Source organism: Sus scrofa, chromosome 12 (genome assembly GCF_000003025.6).
Source record: "Sus scrofa isolate TJ Tabasco breed Duroc chromosome 12, Sscrofa11.1, whole genome shotgun sequence".
NCBI classification, from domain to species: Eukaryota; Metazoa; Chordata; class Mammalia; order Artiodactyla; family Suidae; genus Sus; species Sus scrofa.
In genome coordinates, this window is record NC_010454.4 from 5,817,967 (window position 1) to 5,837,732 (window position 19,766).

A 19,766-nucleotide genomic window follows, 5' to 3' on the forward strand; every position below is an offset into this window, starting at 1 on the left:
CACGGGCTGGGGTCGGGGGCGGTGGGTCCATCGCCTGCGCTCCCACACCTCAGACAGGGCTGCACGTGTTACGTGGGGCCAGGGAGAACCACGTGGCAGCCGCCCGTGTCCCAGGCCCCCCGCTCCTACCTGGCTGCTGAGGAAATGACAGAGCACGCGGCTGCCGTGCAGGTCCCAGATGACGATGAGGCCGCGGCTGTAGCCGATGAGGATCTGGTTGGGGTCCCGCGGGTGCTCCTGCAGAGCCTCCACCATCTCAAACACCCGCCGCTGGCGGGCCTCCTCTGGCAACCTGGGGGAGGGGAGCGGCGTGAGCCCATGTCGTCGTTGTCCCCTCGGGGCATGGCTGAGAGCAAGGCACAGCCACACACGCAGTCTACAAAGCAGCGGGCACTAAACGTGCCAGCATGGTGAGCAGACACATCACCAAGGGGAGGGAGAAGCAAGAGGTAGCACTGGACGGTGATGTGGAAACCCCCCGGGATGCACCTGAAGGTGGCACAACTGCAAAAGAAAGACAAGGGCATCGTGTCCAGAAAAGTCCATGTGCTGGTTACCGCGGGTGGCGGGGTGGGGGGAGGGCTATGAGTGGGAAGGGCAGTTGGGGGTCCTGGGGGGCTGGCAAAGGTCTGTCTTTGCCCAGCACTGGCTGCATGGATGTCCACTTAACAGGAATCCGTTAAACTTAGTGCATTTCTGTACGGTGGTGGTATTTCATAAAAAATGTTTTGAGGGAGTTCCCACTGTGGTGCAACAGGATCGGCAGCATCTCTGGAGCACTGGGACGCAGGTTTGAACCCCAGCCCTGGCACAGTGGGAGGCTCTGGCATTGCCTACGGCAACTTGGATCTGATCCCTGGCTCGGGAACTCCGTATGTTGTGAAGTGGCCAAAAAAGAAAAAAAAATTTTTTTTAAGACTCACAAAACAAATCTGTATCAGTTGGCCTGGCTTTGAGCCTTGACTTCTGACCTGCTCCCCCCCTTTCTGGGTCTGGAATGCTGATGTGAAGTCTGGAGCAGCTGCAGCCAATGGAAGACCAGGAGGTGGCAGGCATGGGACCAAAAGCCAACACTGAGGACAGTGAATAGGATATGGAAACAGCCTGGATGCTGAGGGCCTTGCTATGCTCAATCCTTCTACATTTAGAGCAAGGATTTAGACAGATAGGAAGGGTTTCCAGGACACTCGGGCTGGGAAAGCCCAGCAGGGGCTCCTCTCTGACTAGCTTCCCACCAGCAAGGGGGAGGCGGGCACCAGCATAGCCACTGGCACGACCACAGGCTAAGGGACAAGTCCTTCTGGTGAGCACCAGCCGTGCCTGCAGTCCTGCGAACAGTCCTTTCTGACCATGGTCACGCTGGCCTGACCCCACTCTGCTTGAGCGAGGGGACAGAGGTTCATGCTCAGAAATGCAGCCCCAGGCAGGAATCCTCCCAAGCCAGCGATGCCCTGCCATGGACAGCCCGCTCCTGCTTCACCATCACTGGGGGCCGGGAGGACTGTGCATGTTACAGCCTGGTCCAGAGCCCTTAGGAAGCTGGAGCCTGAAGCAGCTCCACATCCCAGCACCCTGGCCTTCTCCTTGCTCCTCTTTTTCTTTCATCCCTCTTTTCAGGGCCACACTTGGGGCATAAGGAAGGTCCCACACTAAGGTCCAAATTGGAGCTGCAGCTGCCAGCCTGTACCATGGCCACAGCCACGCTGGATCTGAGCTGCACCTGTGACCTATGTATGCCACAGCTTGGGGCAACACTGGATCCTTAACCCACTGAGGGAGGCCAGGGATTGAACCTGCAACCTCATGGATAGTAGTTGGGTTCTTAGCCCACGGAGCCACAGCGGGAACTCCCTCCCTGGTCCTCTTGCCTGCATCCATTCCACTGACTCCAACCTGGCCCCCGGGAGCTCCTGCTGGATTCCTCCGTCTCCTCCCCCTTTGGGGCCCAGGCCCCCCCTTCTCCACATCCAGACCCGATCTGACGCCCTCTCTGCCGCAGACACCACCGTTAAGGAGCAAAGATTCTGAAACCATCTCAGGAACTCTTCAGGGCTGTGGCTGACAGCGATATGGGGCCGCGGAGCTGGCATGCAAACAGAAATGCAGCAGAGGCGCCAAGGCACAGGCATGAGCAGAAGCCGCCTGAGCTGCCGCGGGGGTGCGGGCCTCTGTCCACCCCGCCGTGGAGCCCCTGGGGCTTTGAAAGGTGGTATCAGCACCAGGAACACTGGACTGAGAGCTGGTAACATCACACAGTCATCTCGAGCCTCATTTTCCTCACCTTTAAATGAGGTGACACGTTGCCAAGATCTCTTTTCGAGCTGGGGCGCTCACCCATTTGGGGGATGGGTGGGGAGCACAGAGTCTGTCCCAGGAAATGATAAACTCCTGAGGTGGAACCAGGACTCCAGAGAGAAGCGAAGGCCAGGCCCAACTCAAGGGGACAGGTTCCTAAGGCCAGGAGGGCCTGGGGCCCAGGGCTCACCGCTGCAGCACGGCGTCCGAGCTGATGGTCCGGTCCTCCAGGCTGCGGAAGGCCGGCAGCTGCACCACGAACACGCTGCCGCTCTCGGTGCCCAGGTAGAGCAGCTCGCGGGAGGAATGGGGCAGGAGCTCGGTGATCTGCGTGGCGCTGGGGGCAGCCCTGCGACGGGAATGACGGCCCGTGAGCTGGCTGCTGCCCAGGCAGGGGAGACCAGCGCAGAGGGGCCCCCGACCCCCTCAGCAGCCCCAGGGAAGCAGGCCCGTGAGATCCTTTGATGAGGTCCACAGACTCCAGCCAGGACAAACATATTGGGGCTTTTTCTTTTCTTTTTTTTATTTAGCCGTGCACCCGAGGCATATGGAGGTTCCCAGGCTAGGGGGCGAATCGGAGCTACAGCTGCCAGCTTACACCACAGCCACAGCAATGCAGGATCCAAGCTGTGTCTGTGACCTACATCGAAGCTCACGGCAATGCTGGATCCCGACCCAATGAGCGAGGCCAGGCATCAAACACGCAGACTCAAGGATACTAGTCAGGTTTGTAACCTGCTGAGCCACAGTCGGAGCTCTCTTCTTTTTCTGGCTGCGCCTGTGGCGTACAGAAGTTCCCGGGCCAGGGATCTAACCCACGCCACAGCAGTGACAATGACAGATCCTTAACACACTAGGCCACCAGGAAGTCCCATATTGGTTCTTTTTCTTCCCAAGACAGGAGACAGATGGCAGAGAGCTTGGGCTAGGAGGCTGAAAACCCTTCCTGGACGCCTTCCGGGATGTGGAGATGGGGGGGAGGCAGGCTGCAGCGCTGCCCGCTCCTCCCAGGGCTGCCTGGAGCTGGGTGCTCGGGGCAGGCTGGTTGGGAGAGCAAGACCGCGTTCCTACCCTGGGGGTCCACGCAGCGTGAAACTCTCATCTTCCTGCAGCTCCGACACCCCGCCTTTGACCTTTAGGCTCCACAGGTGCAGACTGTTGTCGTCCAGCAGGGTGACCAGCTGGCACTAGGGAGGAAAGGGGGTGGGAGCGTGCTCGCTCGGTAACCAGGGACGGACCGTGTTCACGTGGCCTTTGCACACTGGGGTGACCGCAACTGGGAAAGGCAGGTTTGTCCCAGGCGCCCCCATCAGCACGGAGCCCAGGGCTGCCAAGTGGCTGCCCTCTGCATGGCTTTCCAGGAAGCGCGTGGGGCGGGGCGGGCTCACCTGGCCAGGCAGGAAGTGGATTTGCACCACGGCGTTGTTCTCGCGGTGCAGCCCCATGAACTCCACCCCTGGGGCACCATAGCTGGGAGAAGCTGGCTCAGGAAAAGCTCCAGAAGGCAGGACACCCCTCACCCCCGCCATCCATCCATATCCACACACATACCTGCCAGGACCTCTGGGCCCACCAGCAAGGAGTGTGAACACCCAGCGGCAGAGAGAGGCTCACCCTCGCCCCAGGCGGCAGGACCCAAGGGTGGGGGGAATTAGGGTGGGGAGGCAGGCTCCCTCTCTCCCTCTAGCAGGGGGCCAGGCCAGCCAACCAGGGAGAGCTGTCCCCAGGTGGGGGTGACTCCTGAGAAGTAGGAAGCTGTATCTTGGCAACTTTTAGGCTGTTCTTAGTGCACACTGCCCCCCCGCCCATAACCTGAGCTACAACAGACCCGTCCACATGGTGGCAGCTGTGAGAAGACAGAGGGCACCCGCGGGCCCACCCACAGCAACCAGGACCGGGAATCTAGGCACTGAGAATTGTAACCAGGATATGGCCCTGGCCTGGCACTGATTAACCAGCAGAGGAGGGCCGAGTGGGTGTGGGACCTGCCCTCTGTATGTACACTATACCCAGCCTCCCGACCTGGCAGCAGAGGGGGCAGGGGTGAGCACCTTGCTGGAGAAGCTGCCAGCTGGGCTCTCCACAGGTGGTCTCTTGCCTCCCAGTCCTCCAGGTCCCACCCTGTCTCACCCTGGGGGCTCAGGTCAGATTTGGGAGTGGGGCTTCCAGATTTGCAGCCCAGCCCTGCCCAGAGGACCCAGGCAGGCAGCAGAACTTGTGGGCTTACCTCTGAGACAGAGGCACTAGAGCATCCCAACCAGGAATCCACCCTACTCTCCAGGGTGTGTGTGTGTATGTGGGGGTGCACATAGTGAAGACCCTGCCTTAGCACAGCTCCTCGAACCCAAAGCCACCCTGTCTCAATCTGCCAAAGAACAGGTATGTGTATATGCATAGCCGAATCCCCTCCTTCTACAGCAGAAATTATCACAACATTGTACACCAACTACACATCAATAAATCTTGAAAAACAAACCAAGAAACCAAAGCCACCCAGTCTCTGGTTTGGACAGAGCCCTGAGGCCAGTCTACAAACCCTTCTTGGGTGGGGGCGGGGGAAGAAAAAGCAACACTTCTTAGCCCATTAGCTGCCTCCACTTACTGCATTCAGGGCTGGTCGCTAAGAGGGTTTTTGGATCGTCCTGGGAGCAAGAAGGGTCAGCTGTAACTTGCTTTTAGATGGGGGTCCTTCCTGAATCTCGCTGATGTTATGGCCCCGTCCCCTTCCAGGGCATCCCTGAGCGGGAGCTGGGAGAAAGGAAAGGATACAGCTTGACGGCTCCAGAGCGGGTCCCGATGGCCAGGATGCGCAGAGAGGGGCTGTAGCCGAGGGCGCTGGGCTGGTGCGGAAAGCCATGCTCCACTGTCTGCAACGAGAACCGGGCAGGCACAGGCCTGCAGACGCGTCCCTTCCCCCCCCTCCACGGCCTGGAGGGTCGGTGGCGGATGGAGGAGCCGCAGCAGAGCCACCCCGAGCAGGTTGAGGAAATCGGTCTCCATCAGGTCCACACGGGGACCCATCTGGGCCCCACCCTCAGTCCACTCCCGACGGGGCCTTTGGCCACATGGCCCTCCCCAGGAGTGCCTTCTCCCCAGACACCATGCTGGCCCCCTGCTCTCCAGGAATCCCGACCCGGTTCCTTCACCACCCAGCCTGTGGGGGTCCCACCCAGCCCTCCTGCAGGGGTGCAAGGTGGGGGCAGGGAAGCACTGGGGCGGTGGGGGTGGGCGGGAGCCTGGCACAGAGAAGGCACCAGGTCGCTCAGGAAGCCTGACTGCCCTGCAGCTCCGGGCAGACCCCTGGGGTCTAATGGAACCCACAGCTGCCTTCCCAACCCTGGGCCACCTGAGGCTCTTCCACTGCGGAACATCTGCCATCACAAATGCCCCCGTTGCCACTGCGAGGTCCCTTCCGCCATTTACCCCGGGGAGGAAGCCTCTGGAGTGTTGATGGAGACACACGCCTTTGCTCATGTCTCATGGGAGAAGTAAGACACGTGGAAGAAAACGTGGAACGTAGAAAGGAGTTGGCAAAGGAAAAGCAAAAGTCACCCATACGCCCACCACCCGAGGAACCCTTGGTAACGAGGGTGAGGGTCTGACTGTAGGCACATGTGGGTTTATACAGAGACTCAGAGAAAGGCAAGATACCACTTACAGGTGGAAACTAAAAACACTCCTTTTTTCCCCTGGTCTTTGCAGACTCACAGAGAACAGACGAGTTACCGGTCGGGCGCGGTGGGGAGGGCTGTGCAGGGTTGGGAGCGTGACCTGTCAACGACTGTGTGCACCACAGGCTCAAGGACGTATCGCACAACATGGGGAACAAAGCCGATATTGTGAAAGCACTGTCATGGAAGGGAATCTTTTTTAAAAATAAAAACGAGGCGTTCTTCGGTAGCAGAGTAGATTAGGGATCTGGTGTTGTCATCGCAGCAGCATAGTGCAGTCCCTGGTCTGGGAACTTCCACATGCCACAGGCACGGCCAAAGAATAAAATAAAAATATATGAAAGGGAAAAGAACCCTCGGAGACCTAATTGGGACTACAAGGACACACACACACACACACACACACACATCCAGCTCTATAATCTGTTTTTCCACTAGCAGCCAGCCCAGGCTGTTAAAAATACTAAAATGACTTTTTTTTTTTTAAAAAAACAGTGGCACCTGTGGCATAAGGACGTTCCCAGGCTAGGGGTCAAATTGGACCTATATCTGCAGACCTACACCACAGCTCACAGCAACGCCAGATCCTTAACCCACTGACTGAGCAAGGCCAGGGATCAACCCTGCATCCTCATGGATACTAGTCAGTTCTTAACCTGCTGAGCCACAATGGGAACTCCCTAAAATGACTTTTATATTTTTTTAATTTTAATTTTTATTTCTTTTTGCTTTTTAGGGCTGCACCCTTGGCGTATGGAAGTTCCCAGGCTAGGAGTCAAATCGGAGCCATAGTTGCCGGCCTATGCCACAGCCACAGCCACATGGGATCTGAGTGGCATCTGAGACCTACACCACAGCTCACAGAAACACCAGATCCTTAACCCACTGAGTGAGGCCAGGGATTGACCCTGAATCCTCATGGATCCTAGTTGGTTCTTAATCTGCTGAGCCACAACGGGAGCTCCCTAAAATGACTTTTAAGTGGCTGAAGAATATTTCTTAGGTGGAGCTGCCCTAACTCACCAGATCTCTATTATTGAACATTGACTTTTTTTTTTTTTTGGTGGCCATTTCTTGTGCTGCTCCTGCAGCATATGGAGGTTCCCAGGCTAGGGGTTGAATCGGAGTTGTAGCTTCCGACCTACACCACAGCCACAGCAACTCGGGATCCAAGCCACATCTGCAACCTACCCCACAGCTCACGGCAACGCCAGAACCTTAACCTGCTGGGCAAGGCCAGGGATCGAACCCGAAACCTCATGGTTCCTAGTCGGATTCGTTAACCACTGAGCCATGACGGTAACTCCAAACACTGATATTTTCTTAAAGAGGTTTTGCAATTGCCGGTTGCATTGATGGCCTTTCTTGGGCTCCGATCTTTGCCTGCACCTCGGTATTTCCTTAGGCAGATGCCCCGGGAGGGGGGTGGAATTACAGGTTGAAAAGCACGGATGCAAGCACTAGAACATAGATGGACACATCATTTTAGGGAGGTTTCTGGTTGTTTCTTAGCTAACCCTACCCCCCGGGGATACCGAACCTGTAGAGCTAGATTAGAGCAGGACAAAGGAGGCCAGCCAGCTACTTCAAAGATTTTATTTTTTAAACCATGGAGACTGCCCTGCAGAAAAAGGTTGCCCCAGCAAGGCAGCTCTCCTTAGGCCCAAGGCTCTGCTCTGTGCTTCGTGTGGCCTTAAAGGGGCTGAGAGAGAGAAGTCCTGGTGACAGCTGGCGTGACAGCCTAACAAACTCAACTGCTGCCCTCCTGCTCATCTGGTCCAGTGGTTCCGGGAAGGAGGCCCTGTGCTGGGGTCGGCCAGGGAGGAGGGCTCCAAAGACGGCCTCTTCTGGGGCCGCACAAGTGTGGGGGCGCCTTAGACCTGGTTCTCTGCCGGGAACACAGTCTGTCCTGCAAATGGCTGTACCTGGAAGGGACAGCTGGGAGGGCGGACGTGGGCCAGCAGGAGCCCCCCGGTCAGCCCAGGTTCCTGTTCAGCTATGTGAAAAATGCAGAGCCTGGAAAAGCCGTGGGGAGATAGCAGCGTGTCTGGAATGTAAACATCTCCCAGGACAAGGGGGGCAGGGCACGGAATGGGGTGTGTGGGACATGCAGCCCCGGGAGCCCCCACTAGGCCTGGGCGAGCCCCAGGCTGCTGGGGCCCTGGGAAGCCAGCAGCCAGAGCTGGGGAAAAGGTGGCCGAGATGACAGGGCAGCATGTCCCCGTGAGCACCAGCAGCAGCAGCTCAGGGCCAAAGCCTCTGGAATGTGGAGGACTCGGGGGGTGGGGGGCACATCTAGCAGGAGCCTGGTGGCCAGTGGGGGGCCCAGGCCCTGAGGCCCAGTACAACAGCCACCAGCCGTGCGTAGATCCTGAGCCTTTGCCACGTGGCTTCTGTTACCAAGGAAGTGAACTTGCAATTTGAGTTTAACTCAAATTCAAGGGTGGACGCTCAATTCAGTTATTAGGACGCTTTCGGGATGTGTTCTTGGGTTCTCCGGGAGCAGGGGCTAGAGTCAGGCAGACCAGAGCCTCAGGTCTCCTTTCTCAACGGTAAACCTTCCAAGCTCTAAACATAGATCACATATTTCCAAAGAAAATTAACGTCCAAACTGAGCTGTGCTGTTTAAGTATAAAATACACATTTTGTGTTAGAAAACAATACCCCGAGGGAGTTCCCATTGTGGCGCAGTGGTAATGAACCCGACTAGTATCCATGAGGTTGTGGGTTTGAGTCCTGGCCCGGCTCAGTGGGTTAAGGATCCGGCATTGCCGTGAGCTGCAGTGTAGGTTGCGGATGCGGCTCACATCTGGCTGTGGCTGTGGCTGTGGCGTAGGCTGGCAGCTGCAGTTCCAATTCAAATCCTGGCCTGGGAACTTCCACATGCCGGGGGTGCAGCCCTAAAAACAAACAAAAACCAAAAAAACTAAGAGGAGTTTCTGGTGTGGCTCAGCAGGTTCAGAACTTGATATAGTGTCTGTGAGGATGCAGGTTTGACCTCTAGACTTGCTCAGTGGGTAAAGGACCCAATGTTGCTGCAAGCTGCTGTGTAGTAGTTTGCAGACGTGGCTCGGATCCGGTGTTTCTGTGGCTGTGATGTAGGCTGGCAGCAGCAGTTGAATTAGACCCCTAGCCTGGGAACTTCCACATGCTGCAGGTGTAGCCGTAAAAAATAATAATAAAAAAAATCTAATGTCTTTTTTTTTTTTTTTTTTTTTTTTTGTCTTTTTGCCTTTTCTAGGGCCGCTTCCCACGGCATACGAGGTTCCTAGCCTAGGGGTCGAATCGGAGATGTAGCCACCGGCCTACACCAGAGCCACAGCAACGCGGGATTCGAGCCGCGTCTATGACCTACACCACAGCTCACAGCAACGCTGGATCCTTAACCCACTGAGCAAGGCCAGGGATCGAACCCGCAACCTCATGGTTCCTAGTCAGATTCGTTAACTGCTGCGCCACAATGGGAACTCCTTATTTTTTTATTTTTTTGTCTAAAAATCTAATGTCTATTAACTGCATGTTGAAACAGTAATACATTTGACATTGTTAAACAGTGTTATCAAAATTAATTTCACTTGTTTAAAACATTTTTTTTTTTTTTGTCTTTTTGCCATTTCTTGAGCCGTACCTGTGGCACATGGAGGTTCCCAGGCCAGGGGTCTAATCGGAGCTGTAGCCACCAGCCTATGCCAGAGCCCCAGCAATGTGGGATCTGAGCCGCGTCTGTGACCTACACCACAGCTCACGGCAACGCTGGATCCTTAACCCACTGAGCAAGGCCAGGGATCAAAACCACAGCCTCATGGTTCCCAGTTGGATTTGTTAACCACTAAGCCATGACGGGAACTTCTAAAACATTTTCTAATGTGGCTTCTTTTTTTTTTTTTTTTTTGGCTTTCCTGTGGCATGCGGAAGTTCCTGGGCCAAGGATGGAACCTGCTCCAGAATAGGGAAAACACCACCTCCTTAACCCTCTGAGCCACCAGGGAACTCCTAAATCCCACATCTATCATCTTCCTATAGGACCGAGGTGCCACCCTAGTCAGTTCTACATCAGGATATGTAGAGCAGGAAAGTCGAGCCAAAGGAAAACTGCAGCTTTTTGTCAGCTGCTCAGGCAGGAACTCACTGGCAGGAAGTTCTCCTAACATCTCATCTGAGTCACCCCTGCTGCGGTTCATCTCTTCCTAACCCAGAGGGAAGCAAAGGCTGGGCCCATTATTGTTCAGCCACCCCTCCCTCCAGAACCACCTTCTTTTCCACAGGCTGGTTTAGAAAGAACAGCTACCGATTCAGACTCGTGAAGCTTAGACTCCCCCGCTACCACTTACAAGGCGCCTGGACCTGGACGAGCTACTTGGGCTCCCTGCGCCTCATTTCACAGGTGTAAAGGGGACGATGCTAACGACTGCACGGGGCAGGGCTGTCCTGGCACCAACACAGTGAGCCTCAGGGCGACCACCCGACCCCTAAGCCCCCGCGGCTTCCTTCTAAGGTTCTTCCTCATCCCTGTATCCCTGGGGCATCATCTCCAAGCTGACAACTCTGGAGGGACCCAGGCGCCCTCAAAAACAAAGTAAGGGGAGGAGCTTTCAAGGGGACCCTAACTGGCTGGGGCCAAGAGGGTGGATTCAAATGCAAAGAGGGTGGGGACCAGAGATTCTCTGGGGAGGGGAGGTGCCCCGCTTCAACTTGCAAGCTAGACCCACAAATCCCCGACTGAGGCACTAGGGTGTGACAAGGCAAAGTCCTGAACTGGGGGACCTGGCACAACAGAGCAAGGAGGTGTGGGGACCCCAGATCGGCTCTGAGAGGCACAGGGGGGCTTGGGGAAGGAAAGGATTTGGATACAAGGAGAGAACAGGGTCAGTTAATGGGGGGCGGGGTGCAGAGGCCCAGGGAAGCAGAAGGGTCTGTGAAGCACCTCTGCCCTCCGGGGTCCCTGGCTGCCCCTCCCGTTCCTCCCCACAGAGCACCAGGTCCACAAGGTCAGAGATTCGGCCCCCCACCTGCCCCAGGCTTGTTTAGGGTTGAGGTACGTTTCCAGGAGCCTGGAGCCAGGAAGGTATATAACCTCCCTTAAAGAAAACACCCCCACCCACTTCTGAGGCCCACAGCAACCCCCATCGTCCTCCACCCAGGACAGTGGCTGGGGTGTGGGCTCTATCTGGAACCCAGGCCTGGATTCCAGGGTTGGCCCTCCCAGCCTGAGACCCTGGCCGTCCCCCGCTCAGGTTCAAGCTTGGAGGTTGATGGACGCCTGGCAGCCATGGGGCCAACCTCTCCTACCCCTTGAGCTCAGCATCTAGCCTCCCTGGCACTGCCCCCCCCAGCTACCTGGCTCTGGTGGCCTCTGCCAAGGCAGGAGAGAACAATGAACTCTTTTAGCGGAGAGTTGGGAAAGGAGGGATTTGCAGGAGCTGCCAAAGTGCAACCTTAGCCTGTCTCTCGGGGCTCCAGGACCCCATTCCAGGTTCTCAGAAGGGAGCCAGCAAAGGTGGTATCTGAAACCGAGGGGGCCCTTCATCCTGCCCCTGGCAAGGAAGGACCCTGTCCAAAATGGAGGGTTGAGGGGTCCCCAGCACTTGTTGCGGGGGGTGGGGGTGGGGGCAGGAAAGAAGACTGCCCAGGGCCACAGGGGGTATGCGGGGCATGGGGGGTTGGGGAGATGGGAGACCCTGCCCCACACTGGGTGTGGTCAGTCCAGATTCCTGGCCATGGCAGCAACCTGGCCCTCTCTGTGTGGCTGTCACCTGACACCAGCGGCCCGGCCACACAAAAGCCAAGACAAAGCAGCCCGGCCCTGGACAGGGGCAGCTGGTCAGGAACACGCTGTTTGTTCAGGGCCGGCGGGAGGGGGCCAGGCAGGAAGGGCCCGGGCGCCCTCATCAACTGGCTGGCAGGTTTCACCAGGGGAGGCAGGGCCTCAGGGGACTTTCAAGGCAGGGATTCTACTTTAACAGGAGCTTTTATCCCCTTGGAGTCACTTCCTTCCTCCTCTGGTGGCCAGTGGGTCCTGCACTTCCTGCATTTGGGCCTCAGTGGCCTTGGGGGCACTGCTGGCCGGCTTCTCTGCCTTCCCATCAGGCCTGAGGACCCACTGCCCTCAGCGGGTGGAGACGGAAGGTGCACAGCTGCTGGCAGGTGGCACCAGGAGCCTGCACCCCCTCCAGGCCTGTCTCCTCACCTGCAGGGTGGAAGCACCAGATGGGCGAAGACCAGGCAGAGCCTGGTACGGCACCAGCTGCGCATGGGTGCCATCTGAAGCAATTTAACCCCCTCAGCGCACCCACCTGGATGCAGGTGTTATTACAACGTCCACTTTACAGATGAGGAAACTGAGGAGCAGAGAGGTCGAGGCTGCAGTCACTCAAGGAGGAAGCAGCACAGCTGGCATCTGGACCCAGGCTACCTGGCTCCAGAGTCCCCACCCCAACCCCGTGCTGCCTTGCCCACCTGGAGTCCCTGGTGAGCTGGAGCTGCCTGTTGGACAATCAGTGTCCAGCAGAGGGTTCCGAGGATCTCTACAGACAGGGCCCCATCCCAGGTACTGGACCCAAAGAAACAGGACACGTTGCTCTCGGGCCCTGGGGGCGATGTCCTGCTTTCTCTGAGGCCTCTCGCTTGGGGGGGGGTGTCAAGGAGTCTGGCCAGAAAGTGCTGGAGGGAGAGGCCTGGCACTGGTTCAGAAGCTGGGGTCTGGAGTTCCCATGGTGGCTCATCGGTAATGAACCTGACTAGTATCCATGAGGACACGGGTTCGATCCCTGGGTTCGATCCCTGGCCTCGCTCAGTGGGTTAAAGATCCGGCATTGCTGTGAGCTGTGGTGTAGGTCGCAGATGCAGCTGGGATCTGGCGTTGCTGTGGCTTTGGTGTAGGCCGGCGGCTACAGCTCTGATTGACCCCCAAGCCTGGGAACCTCCATATGCCTCGGGTGTGGCCCTAAAAAGACAAAAAAAAAAAAAAAAAAAAAAAAAAAAAGAAGCAACAGCAGCAGCACCCGCAGCCAGGGTCTGTAAGCCACTTGGGACAGGCCAACAATGGTGCCACTGCAGCCTGGCACATCCAGGACGGAGCTCCTGGAAGAGGTGGCTAGAGTCACGGGTCCTGGTGAGACACTGCCTGCTTCCCCAGAAGCGAGGCTCAGAGCTCACCTCCGTGTGTCCCACAGTTTACTGGGACCCTGGCTTGGTGCCAAGACTCTCCAAACTCAACCTCAAGGCAGGAAACGTTCACAGAGCTGCAGATACTGCAAGCTCCAGCTGTGTATCCACCAATCCATTTAATCTGCATGCCAACACGGCCAGGTAGCTCTCCTCTCCACTTCAGAGATGGGTACCTGTCCAGGGCCACCCAGCTGGGTGAACCCGGGCAGTCAGGCCAGTGGGGTTGGCACCACTAACCCCTGGGCACGACTGCCGCTCAATGAATGAACTATCGTCAGCATTGCTGCTGTTCTGGCCAAATCACGCCCATCCCTTTTCCCCCACCCTCCTGGGCTCCCCACCGTTGGCGGGGGGGGCTGGCACTGCTGCCCAGCTGGGAGGGAGACCCCACCGTCACGGAGGACACCCGCCCCTTCCTTCTTATACTCTGTTTCTCAGTGGGTCTCATCAGCCTCGCGCCCTAAATAGTTCTCCACCGGGGGCCATGTCACATCAGGGGACACCGGGCAATGTCTAGAGACAGTTTGGGTTGTCACATCTCGGGGAGGCGGGGCCAGGGATGCCGTTAGACCGATTCATGGCACAGTGGCCCCAACAGGCCCCCAAGGTCAACAGTGCTGGGGGTGAGAAGCATGCTCTAGACCTCAAGAATGGACAGGCAGCGGCTGAAGGTGAGGGGCTGGGGAGGGAGGGACTGGAGTCTGGGGTTCGGAGATGCCGACTCTGACACGTGGAATGGATCAGCAACAAGGTCCTGCTGTAGGCAGCACAGGGCGCTGTGTTCAATTCCGAGATAAACCGTAACGGAAAAGAACACACCCAAGAACCTACACAAAACTGAATCATCTTGCTGGGCAGCAGAGAGTCACACATCGTAAATCAACTACACTCCAAGTCAAAAGAAACAAAAAGGAGTTCCCATCGTGCCTCAGTGGTAAGGAACCCAACTAGGGGGTCAGGAACCCGAACAGGGTTCGATCCCTGGCCTCGCTCAGTGGGTTAAGGATCCCATGTTGCCGTGAGCTGTGGTGTAGGTCGAAGACGCCGATCTGGCATTGCTGTAGCTGTGGTGTAGGCCGGCAGCAGCCGAAGCTTCGATTACGTCCCCTAGCCTAGAAACTTCCATATGTCACGGGGTGGGGCCTTAAAAAAAACACAATAAACAAAACCCCATTGCTCTATTAGCCCCCTGTGCCCCAGCCCCGCTGCCAAGCCCCATCCAGGCACTGCCCATCTCCCAGTGCTCTGAGTTCACCTGCTTCTGATTGAAAGGCTGGGAGGGAGGGGGAGAGAGAAAGGCCCAGAATTACCTTCTCTAAACCATAAATGAGATCCATCACCCCTGCCCAAAATCCACCAAATGCTGCTGTGTGAGACTGACTCTCTGGTTCCAGCCTCCCTCGACCCCACAGCTGGGGGCTGGGCGGGGCTGGTGTGGGTAGGACCACCCAGGCTCCCCAGCCTTCCAGGATCTGGCCTCCCCCTTCCAATCCCAGCCCTTGGGGCTCCTCCATTTACTCAGAGCCTAGGTGAGACTAATCCCCTCCCCTCCCCAGCACCCCCCCAACTTCCCCTCCCCCCTTTCCAAGCCCAGCAAGTGGAATTTCAGACCATCAGCACCCTTCTTGCCACCAGCCTATAAAAGTCCTCCAGGGCAAAGGCCTTATCATCTGAGAGCCCCACAGACAGCAGGTCCTCAATACACATCTCTAGAAAGTGAACGGAAGGAAGAAGGAATCCCTGGAGCCTCCCCTCCCAGGCGGGCCAGGCCCGAGGGTGGTGGTGGGGGAACAGCCAACTTTGGGGGCAGATTGGGGGAGGTGAGGGGGGTGGTTGCTGATTCCTCTCCCCAGCCCCACCTCAGCCCCACCCTGCCGCTGCACGGTCTGAACTTGGGGCGGGGGTTGGTCCCTGTCACTGAGCCTGTCTATCCGGTTCCCACTGGAATTGGCCACCTTTTTGGGGTGTGAGATGCCAGCATCATCAGGGGCAACAGAAGGCAACAGGGGTCACCCAGGCCCCGGGGTGGGGGAGGGGAGGTGCTGAGGTTCCAAGACGCACACCCAGCACCCATAGGCTGCTCCCTTAGGAGTGAGAATGGCAGGCCCCCAGGAGCCCCGACATCCCCCATTCATAATGTATGCACCCTCATATCCCGAGAACCCGAAGCCCTGCCCACAGCTCCCTCTGCCAGAGGAAGGGAAACCATCGAGAGAAGCCCGGACCCCAGAGGTCTGGAAAATCAGAGGAAAATGGCAGGGGACCCTCAGCCGCTGGGAACAAGCCCCTGGGGGCTCTCTCTCCCTGGGAGGCAGGCAGCCCCTGAAAATAGCACCTAACATTCTGGGAGCACCGTGCTTAGCACCAAAACGATCTAACCCCATGCGATCCTCATAACGAGCCCAGGTGACAGGCACAAGGTCACCCAGCTGCTAAGCGTCCAAGCTAGATTTGAACCCCACCCCGCAGCCTGGCCTGGAGGAGCCCTGGGACTCTGGAGGGCAAAAGCCTCCCCTTCCTGCAGCCCACCCTCCAGGGTAGAGGGACGCGTAGGACGTGCAGGCGTGGAGGCCATGGGCCTAGATCAAAGCAGAGAGGGGCTAATTACCCCAACCGGCTGCAGATTGCTAGGTGGCCTCGGAGCTAATAAACCACGCTGGGCTCCTTCCCCTTCAGAGGTCAGCCCTGGCCTTCTCAGGGCCCAGCCCCCGTGGGGAAGCTCTGGGGAGTTTCTGGGACCATCCACCCCTGTGATCTCGGGTACAAAGGACACTCCCTTCGGGGGCCTTAGGAGCAGGTGTGGGGTAGGAGCAGTCAAATGCCAAGCCCAGCACCTTCTCCCAGGCGCCTCCCCCAACTCACCCAGGCCAAGAGCCTGCAGAGGAACCCATGTGCTCTGCCTGCAAAGAAAACTGTTTTCCTTTGGGGGCAATTTGAGGAGGGAGGAAAGAGCCAAGGCCTGGGGCCCCGGGGCTCCAAGGAAACTGGCATCTCAACCCTGGTACACTTAGCAGCGTTCAACGTCCTTTCATCTCTGTCAGCCCTAAGCCTCCTCAATAACCCCATGAGGTGGCAGGCAGGGTGGGTTGTTTAATCCCTATTTTATTTATTTATTTATTGTCTTTTTTAAGGGCCGTACCTGCGGCATATGGCAGTTCCCGGGCTAGGGGTCGAATTGCAGCTGCAGCTGCCCGTCTACACCACAGCCACAGCCACATGGGATCCGAGCATCTAAAACCTACACCACAGCTCACAGCAATGCCGGATCCTGAACCCACTGAGCGAGGCCAGGGATCGAACCCACATCCTCATGGATCCTAGTCGGGTTCTTAACCCATTGAGCTGTAATGGGAACTCCCCTAGACCCACTTTAAAGGGCGGGAAACGGAGGCTGGAAGAGGTGGAGTGACTTGCAGAGGTCACACAGCCAGCGGGAGGCGTGGACGGGGAGTGCCCACTCCTGGGCCCTACAGCCCTTTCCCAGGAAAGCCCTCTAACCAGCCCCCAGTTCCAAAGTCACATTTCTGTGAGCCATGGTGGGCAGTGCCAAGTAAGTACCTTAATTCAGGTATGGGTGCCCCCCCACCCCCGAGGGTGCTACCTCAGTGCCACCATCACCACCTGGCCGGCCCCTGGCTTCCCTTACCTTGTTAAACTGGAAGAGGTCCCGCTTGAGCCGCTCCCTGGCAGGGTCGTGTCCAGGCCTCAGGAACCGCCTCATCTCGCGCGTGCTCAGCCCCCTGGGGAAACGGGAGAAGCCGCTGAGCCCAGGGCAGGGAGGCCTGGGCCCAGGGGCCCAGGTGAGCAGCCTCTCTCCCCAGGCCCAGCAGGTGGCCACCACCCCGGCCAGGCCAGCTTCACCCCCGGAAAGAAAACTCCAAGCGGGAAGGAGCTCTGTACCTGGCGGCCGGGCAGGCGATGCTCTGACGCTTGCTCTTGGCCACCTGGGGCCTTTTAAAGCCAACGGGAGAAGCTGGGGGAGGAAGCCATTTAGCCTGGCTTTATAGGAACTGGGAGGGCCAGAGGCCCTGAGGTTAATTAAGCTTAATTGTTAACCTGTTTGCTGAAAAACCATAAAACTCTGGCCAAACAGAAAGGGAAACTTCACAAGGCTCTTGCTCCAGAAGGTGGGAATGCGGTTCACCTGGGCTCCCAGATCGGAACCACGGGGGTGGGTGGGGGGAGGCCCAGAAATTCCAGGCCAGGGCCCCCGCAGGACTCCCTGGGGAGTCGGCTCCCCCGGGGCAGATGCTGCCTTCCAACTTCAGGGAAGGCTGCCAAGGGCCTAGGCTGCTCCCGCCAGCCACAGCCACAGCCGTCAGGAACCTCCTGGCGGGGGGCAGGGGCAGGGCCCAGCGTCGGGGGTGCGGTCCCATCCCCCACCCCGGGCTTCCCGGCTGCCCCCACCCCCCATCTCTGGCTCTCCCTGGTCCTGCTCCCCTGGGCTCTGACGGGGAACATTCAGAATGGCTCCCTCTCCCATGGGCCCAAGTGGAGGCTAATCAGAAGACGAAATCTGCTCCCAATAAAGAAACCAGCTCAAGGCCCCCAAACCATCCGCCCCCCGCCGTGGAAGCCTTCCCAGTCCAGGGGGAACTATTTCTGGCTCGGCCTTGGGGGAGGGGGTGGGAGCCTGTGAGCCCGGGCTTCCGGCTTCCAGGAGCGCACCCTCCCTCTGACCGTAGGACACCGAGGCCTGCCCTTGGAAACACAGGGGCTCAGGCCCACCCCGGAAATGGCCTCGTTCACACACGACAGGGAAGGAGGCAGAGCCCGCCCCCGCCCTGGAGGAGCTGCCTCGGGGGTAGGGGCAGGTCAAGTGCGCCCAGGGCCCCCCCCCCCAACAGGGAGGCACGGGGTGGGGGCGGGGGTCCTACAGGAGAAGAAGGAAGCTAAGCTGAGGTCTGACAGGTGCCTTGAAGTTCCTGGCTTCTTGGAAGGTGACAAAAATGAGCCATCGGGCCAGGACTTGGCATAGGAAAGGACCCTGGGAGGCGCGGGCAAGGCAGAGCTGGGGGCACTCTGTGACAGTGATGCACGTCCCGGGGCCAGCCAAACATGCCCAGCTTCTGGGGACTCTGAAAAGGCCACCACTTGGGCGGGTGGCTGAGAGGTTTGTGCCTTCACGTGTGGGGGGAAGCCAGAGCAGAGCGGGGAGCCCCACTTCTCCTGCGGCAGCAGGTAGTCGGGGGAACTGCCCCCTTCTCCCCCCGGGGGCCCTGCAGCAGGTCTAGCGAACAAACACGGCGAAGTCCCGAGCCTCCTGGGCCAGGGACTGAAAACAGACTCCGAGCCTGCAGTGACCTCGGCCTCCTGGACAAACAGCTGAGCTGGTGGCCTCACATTCCAGCCATGGGGGAGGGTGGCGCCAGCTCATCCATCGGCCGCCCCAGGCCCCTGGGGGTGCCTGCTCTCCCTCCCCCAGCCTAGGTCACTGGGTCAAAAGTCACAGGAAGCCGGGAGGGACGCCCTGGAGGAGGAGAAGGGCCTGCAGCCTCCAGGGAGAGGCTGCTCTGGGCCGTGGAGTGGGGACGAGAAGGCACAGGGGCCATCTGTGCCAAGGACCCACACAGGCTGAAGGGTGACACCGAACAGTCCTGGGGGTCAGATGTGCAGGTCAGAGGTGGGGAGAGGGATGAGGGGTGGGGTGGGAGGCAGCCCCACTGGGGAAGGGAGGGCGGCCCTCCATCCACCCACTGCCCACCAGGTCGAGCCAGACCTTCGTGTGGTAGAACACGATGCACCTAAACCCACCCTGGGTGTTCGTTCGCCTTCCAGAAGCCTCCTGGAAGGTGAGTGGGATATCCCCACTTGGCAGACATGGAAAGAAAGACCAGAGAGGCTGGGCAGCTCGAGTCACCGAGAAGGAACCAAAAGAACTCAGACTTGGCCCCGGGTCTGGCGAGGAAGTCCCAGATCTTAGAGGCTGCGTGTGACAGGACGGAGGATGCTTAATTACACCCCTGCCGTTAAAAGGCGCGGCCGCACACACACACTTCAACTCGGAGCCAACCAAGCAGTTTGGGGCTTGGGGCCTGGCCGCGGGCAAGGTCTCCCGGTGGCCTTGCATGTATCTGCTGCTCATTCCACAGGGGGTGCTGGGACCCCACTGGCCTGGGGTGAGTTGGCTCCTCACTCACCCAGTAGAGCAGTAACTGCCCAGGTCAAGGCATAAAAAAGTAGCTTCCCTTCTCAGAGGCAGACAGGTCTGGGACTGGCCAGCCTCACCTCCAGGCGAACCCTTGTTCTGCTCATCCCAGACAGGCAGGTTCTCTGCGGAGAAGCTTCAGGAACCTGGGCCTGGAGCTTCCTGCTGTGGAACAGCTCCTACCAACTCAACCCAGTCCTGGGGGAGGCGGGAGGTAGGGGGCGGGGGTGGAGGAGGGAGCAGGGGGAAAGGAGGGAAAGAGTCCAGGGCTTGGGACCAACAGCCAGGCCTCCCGCACCCACCACAGCTCGGCTCCTCCAAGCTGGGTGGCCCTCTGGGGACAGCTCCCCGAGGCTCTGAGAGCTCCTCTGCTGGCAGCCGTGGGAGCAACGCCAAACGCTGGTGCCTGGCACAGAGCCTGGCATGGAGCCGACTCCGCCTGGGCACACACCTGTGACAGACAGACAGACGAGATCCCCCAGTTT

At 58.4% G+C, this 19,766-nt stretch overlaps 1 protein-coding gene across 4 annotated transcripts in view; it reads right to left on the reverse strand.

Moving 5' to 3' along the window:
* The window catches only part of LLGL2 (LLGL2, scribble cell polarity complex component), a 37,100-nt gene that overhangs the window by 8,901 nt on the left and 8,433 nt on the right, over positions 1–19,766 (reverse strand). For 2 of the 4 annotated variants that reach the window (XR_002336992.1, XM_021066626.1), the window contains exons 1-7: positions 17,034–17,437; positions 16,780–16,873; positions 5,065–5,162; positions 3,684–3,765; positions 3,367–3,482; positions 2,486–2,644; positions 130–292 (exon numbers count right to left, since the gene is read on the reverse strand). Coding sequence is in view for 1 of the 4 variants with exons in the window: in XM_021066626.1 (XP_020922285.1) it covers positions 130–292; positions 2,486–2,644; positions 3,367–3,482; positions 3,684–3,765; positions 5,065–5,162; positions 16,780–16,854 (693 nt within the window). In the remaining 3 variants the exon portion in view is untranslated. Of the gene's footprint in view, positions 1–129; positions 293–2,485; positions 2,645–3,366; positions 3,483–3,683; positions 3,766–5,064; positions 5,163–16,779; positions 16,874–17,033; positions 17,438–19,766 lie in introns of those variants that run through there. The other 2 variants (XR_002336991.1, XR_002336990.1) reach the window with 1 other exon arrangement.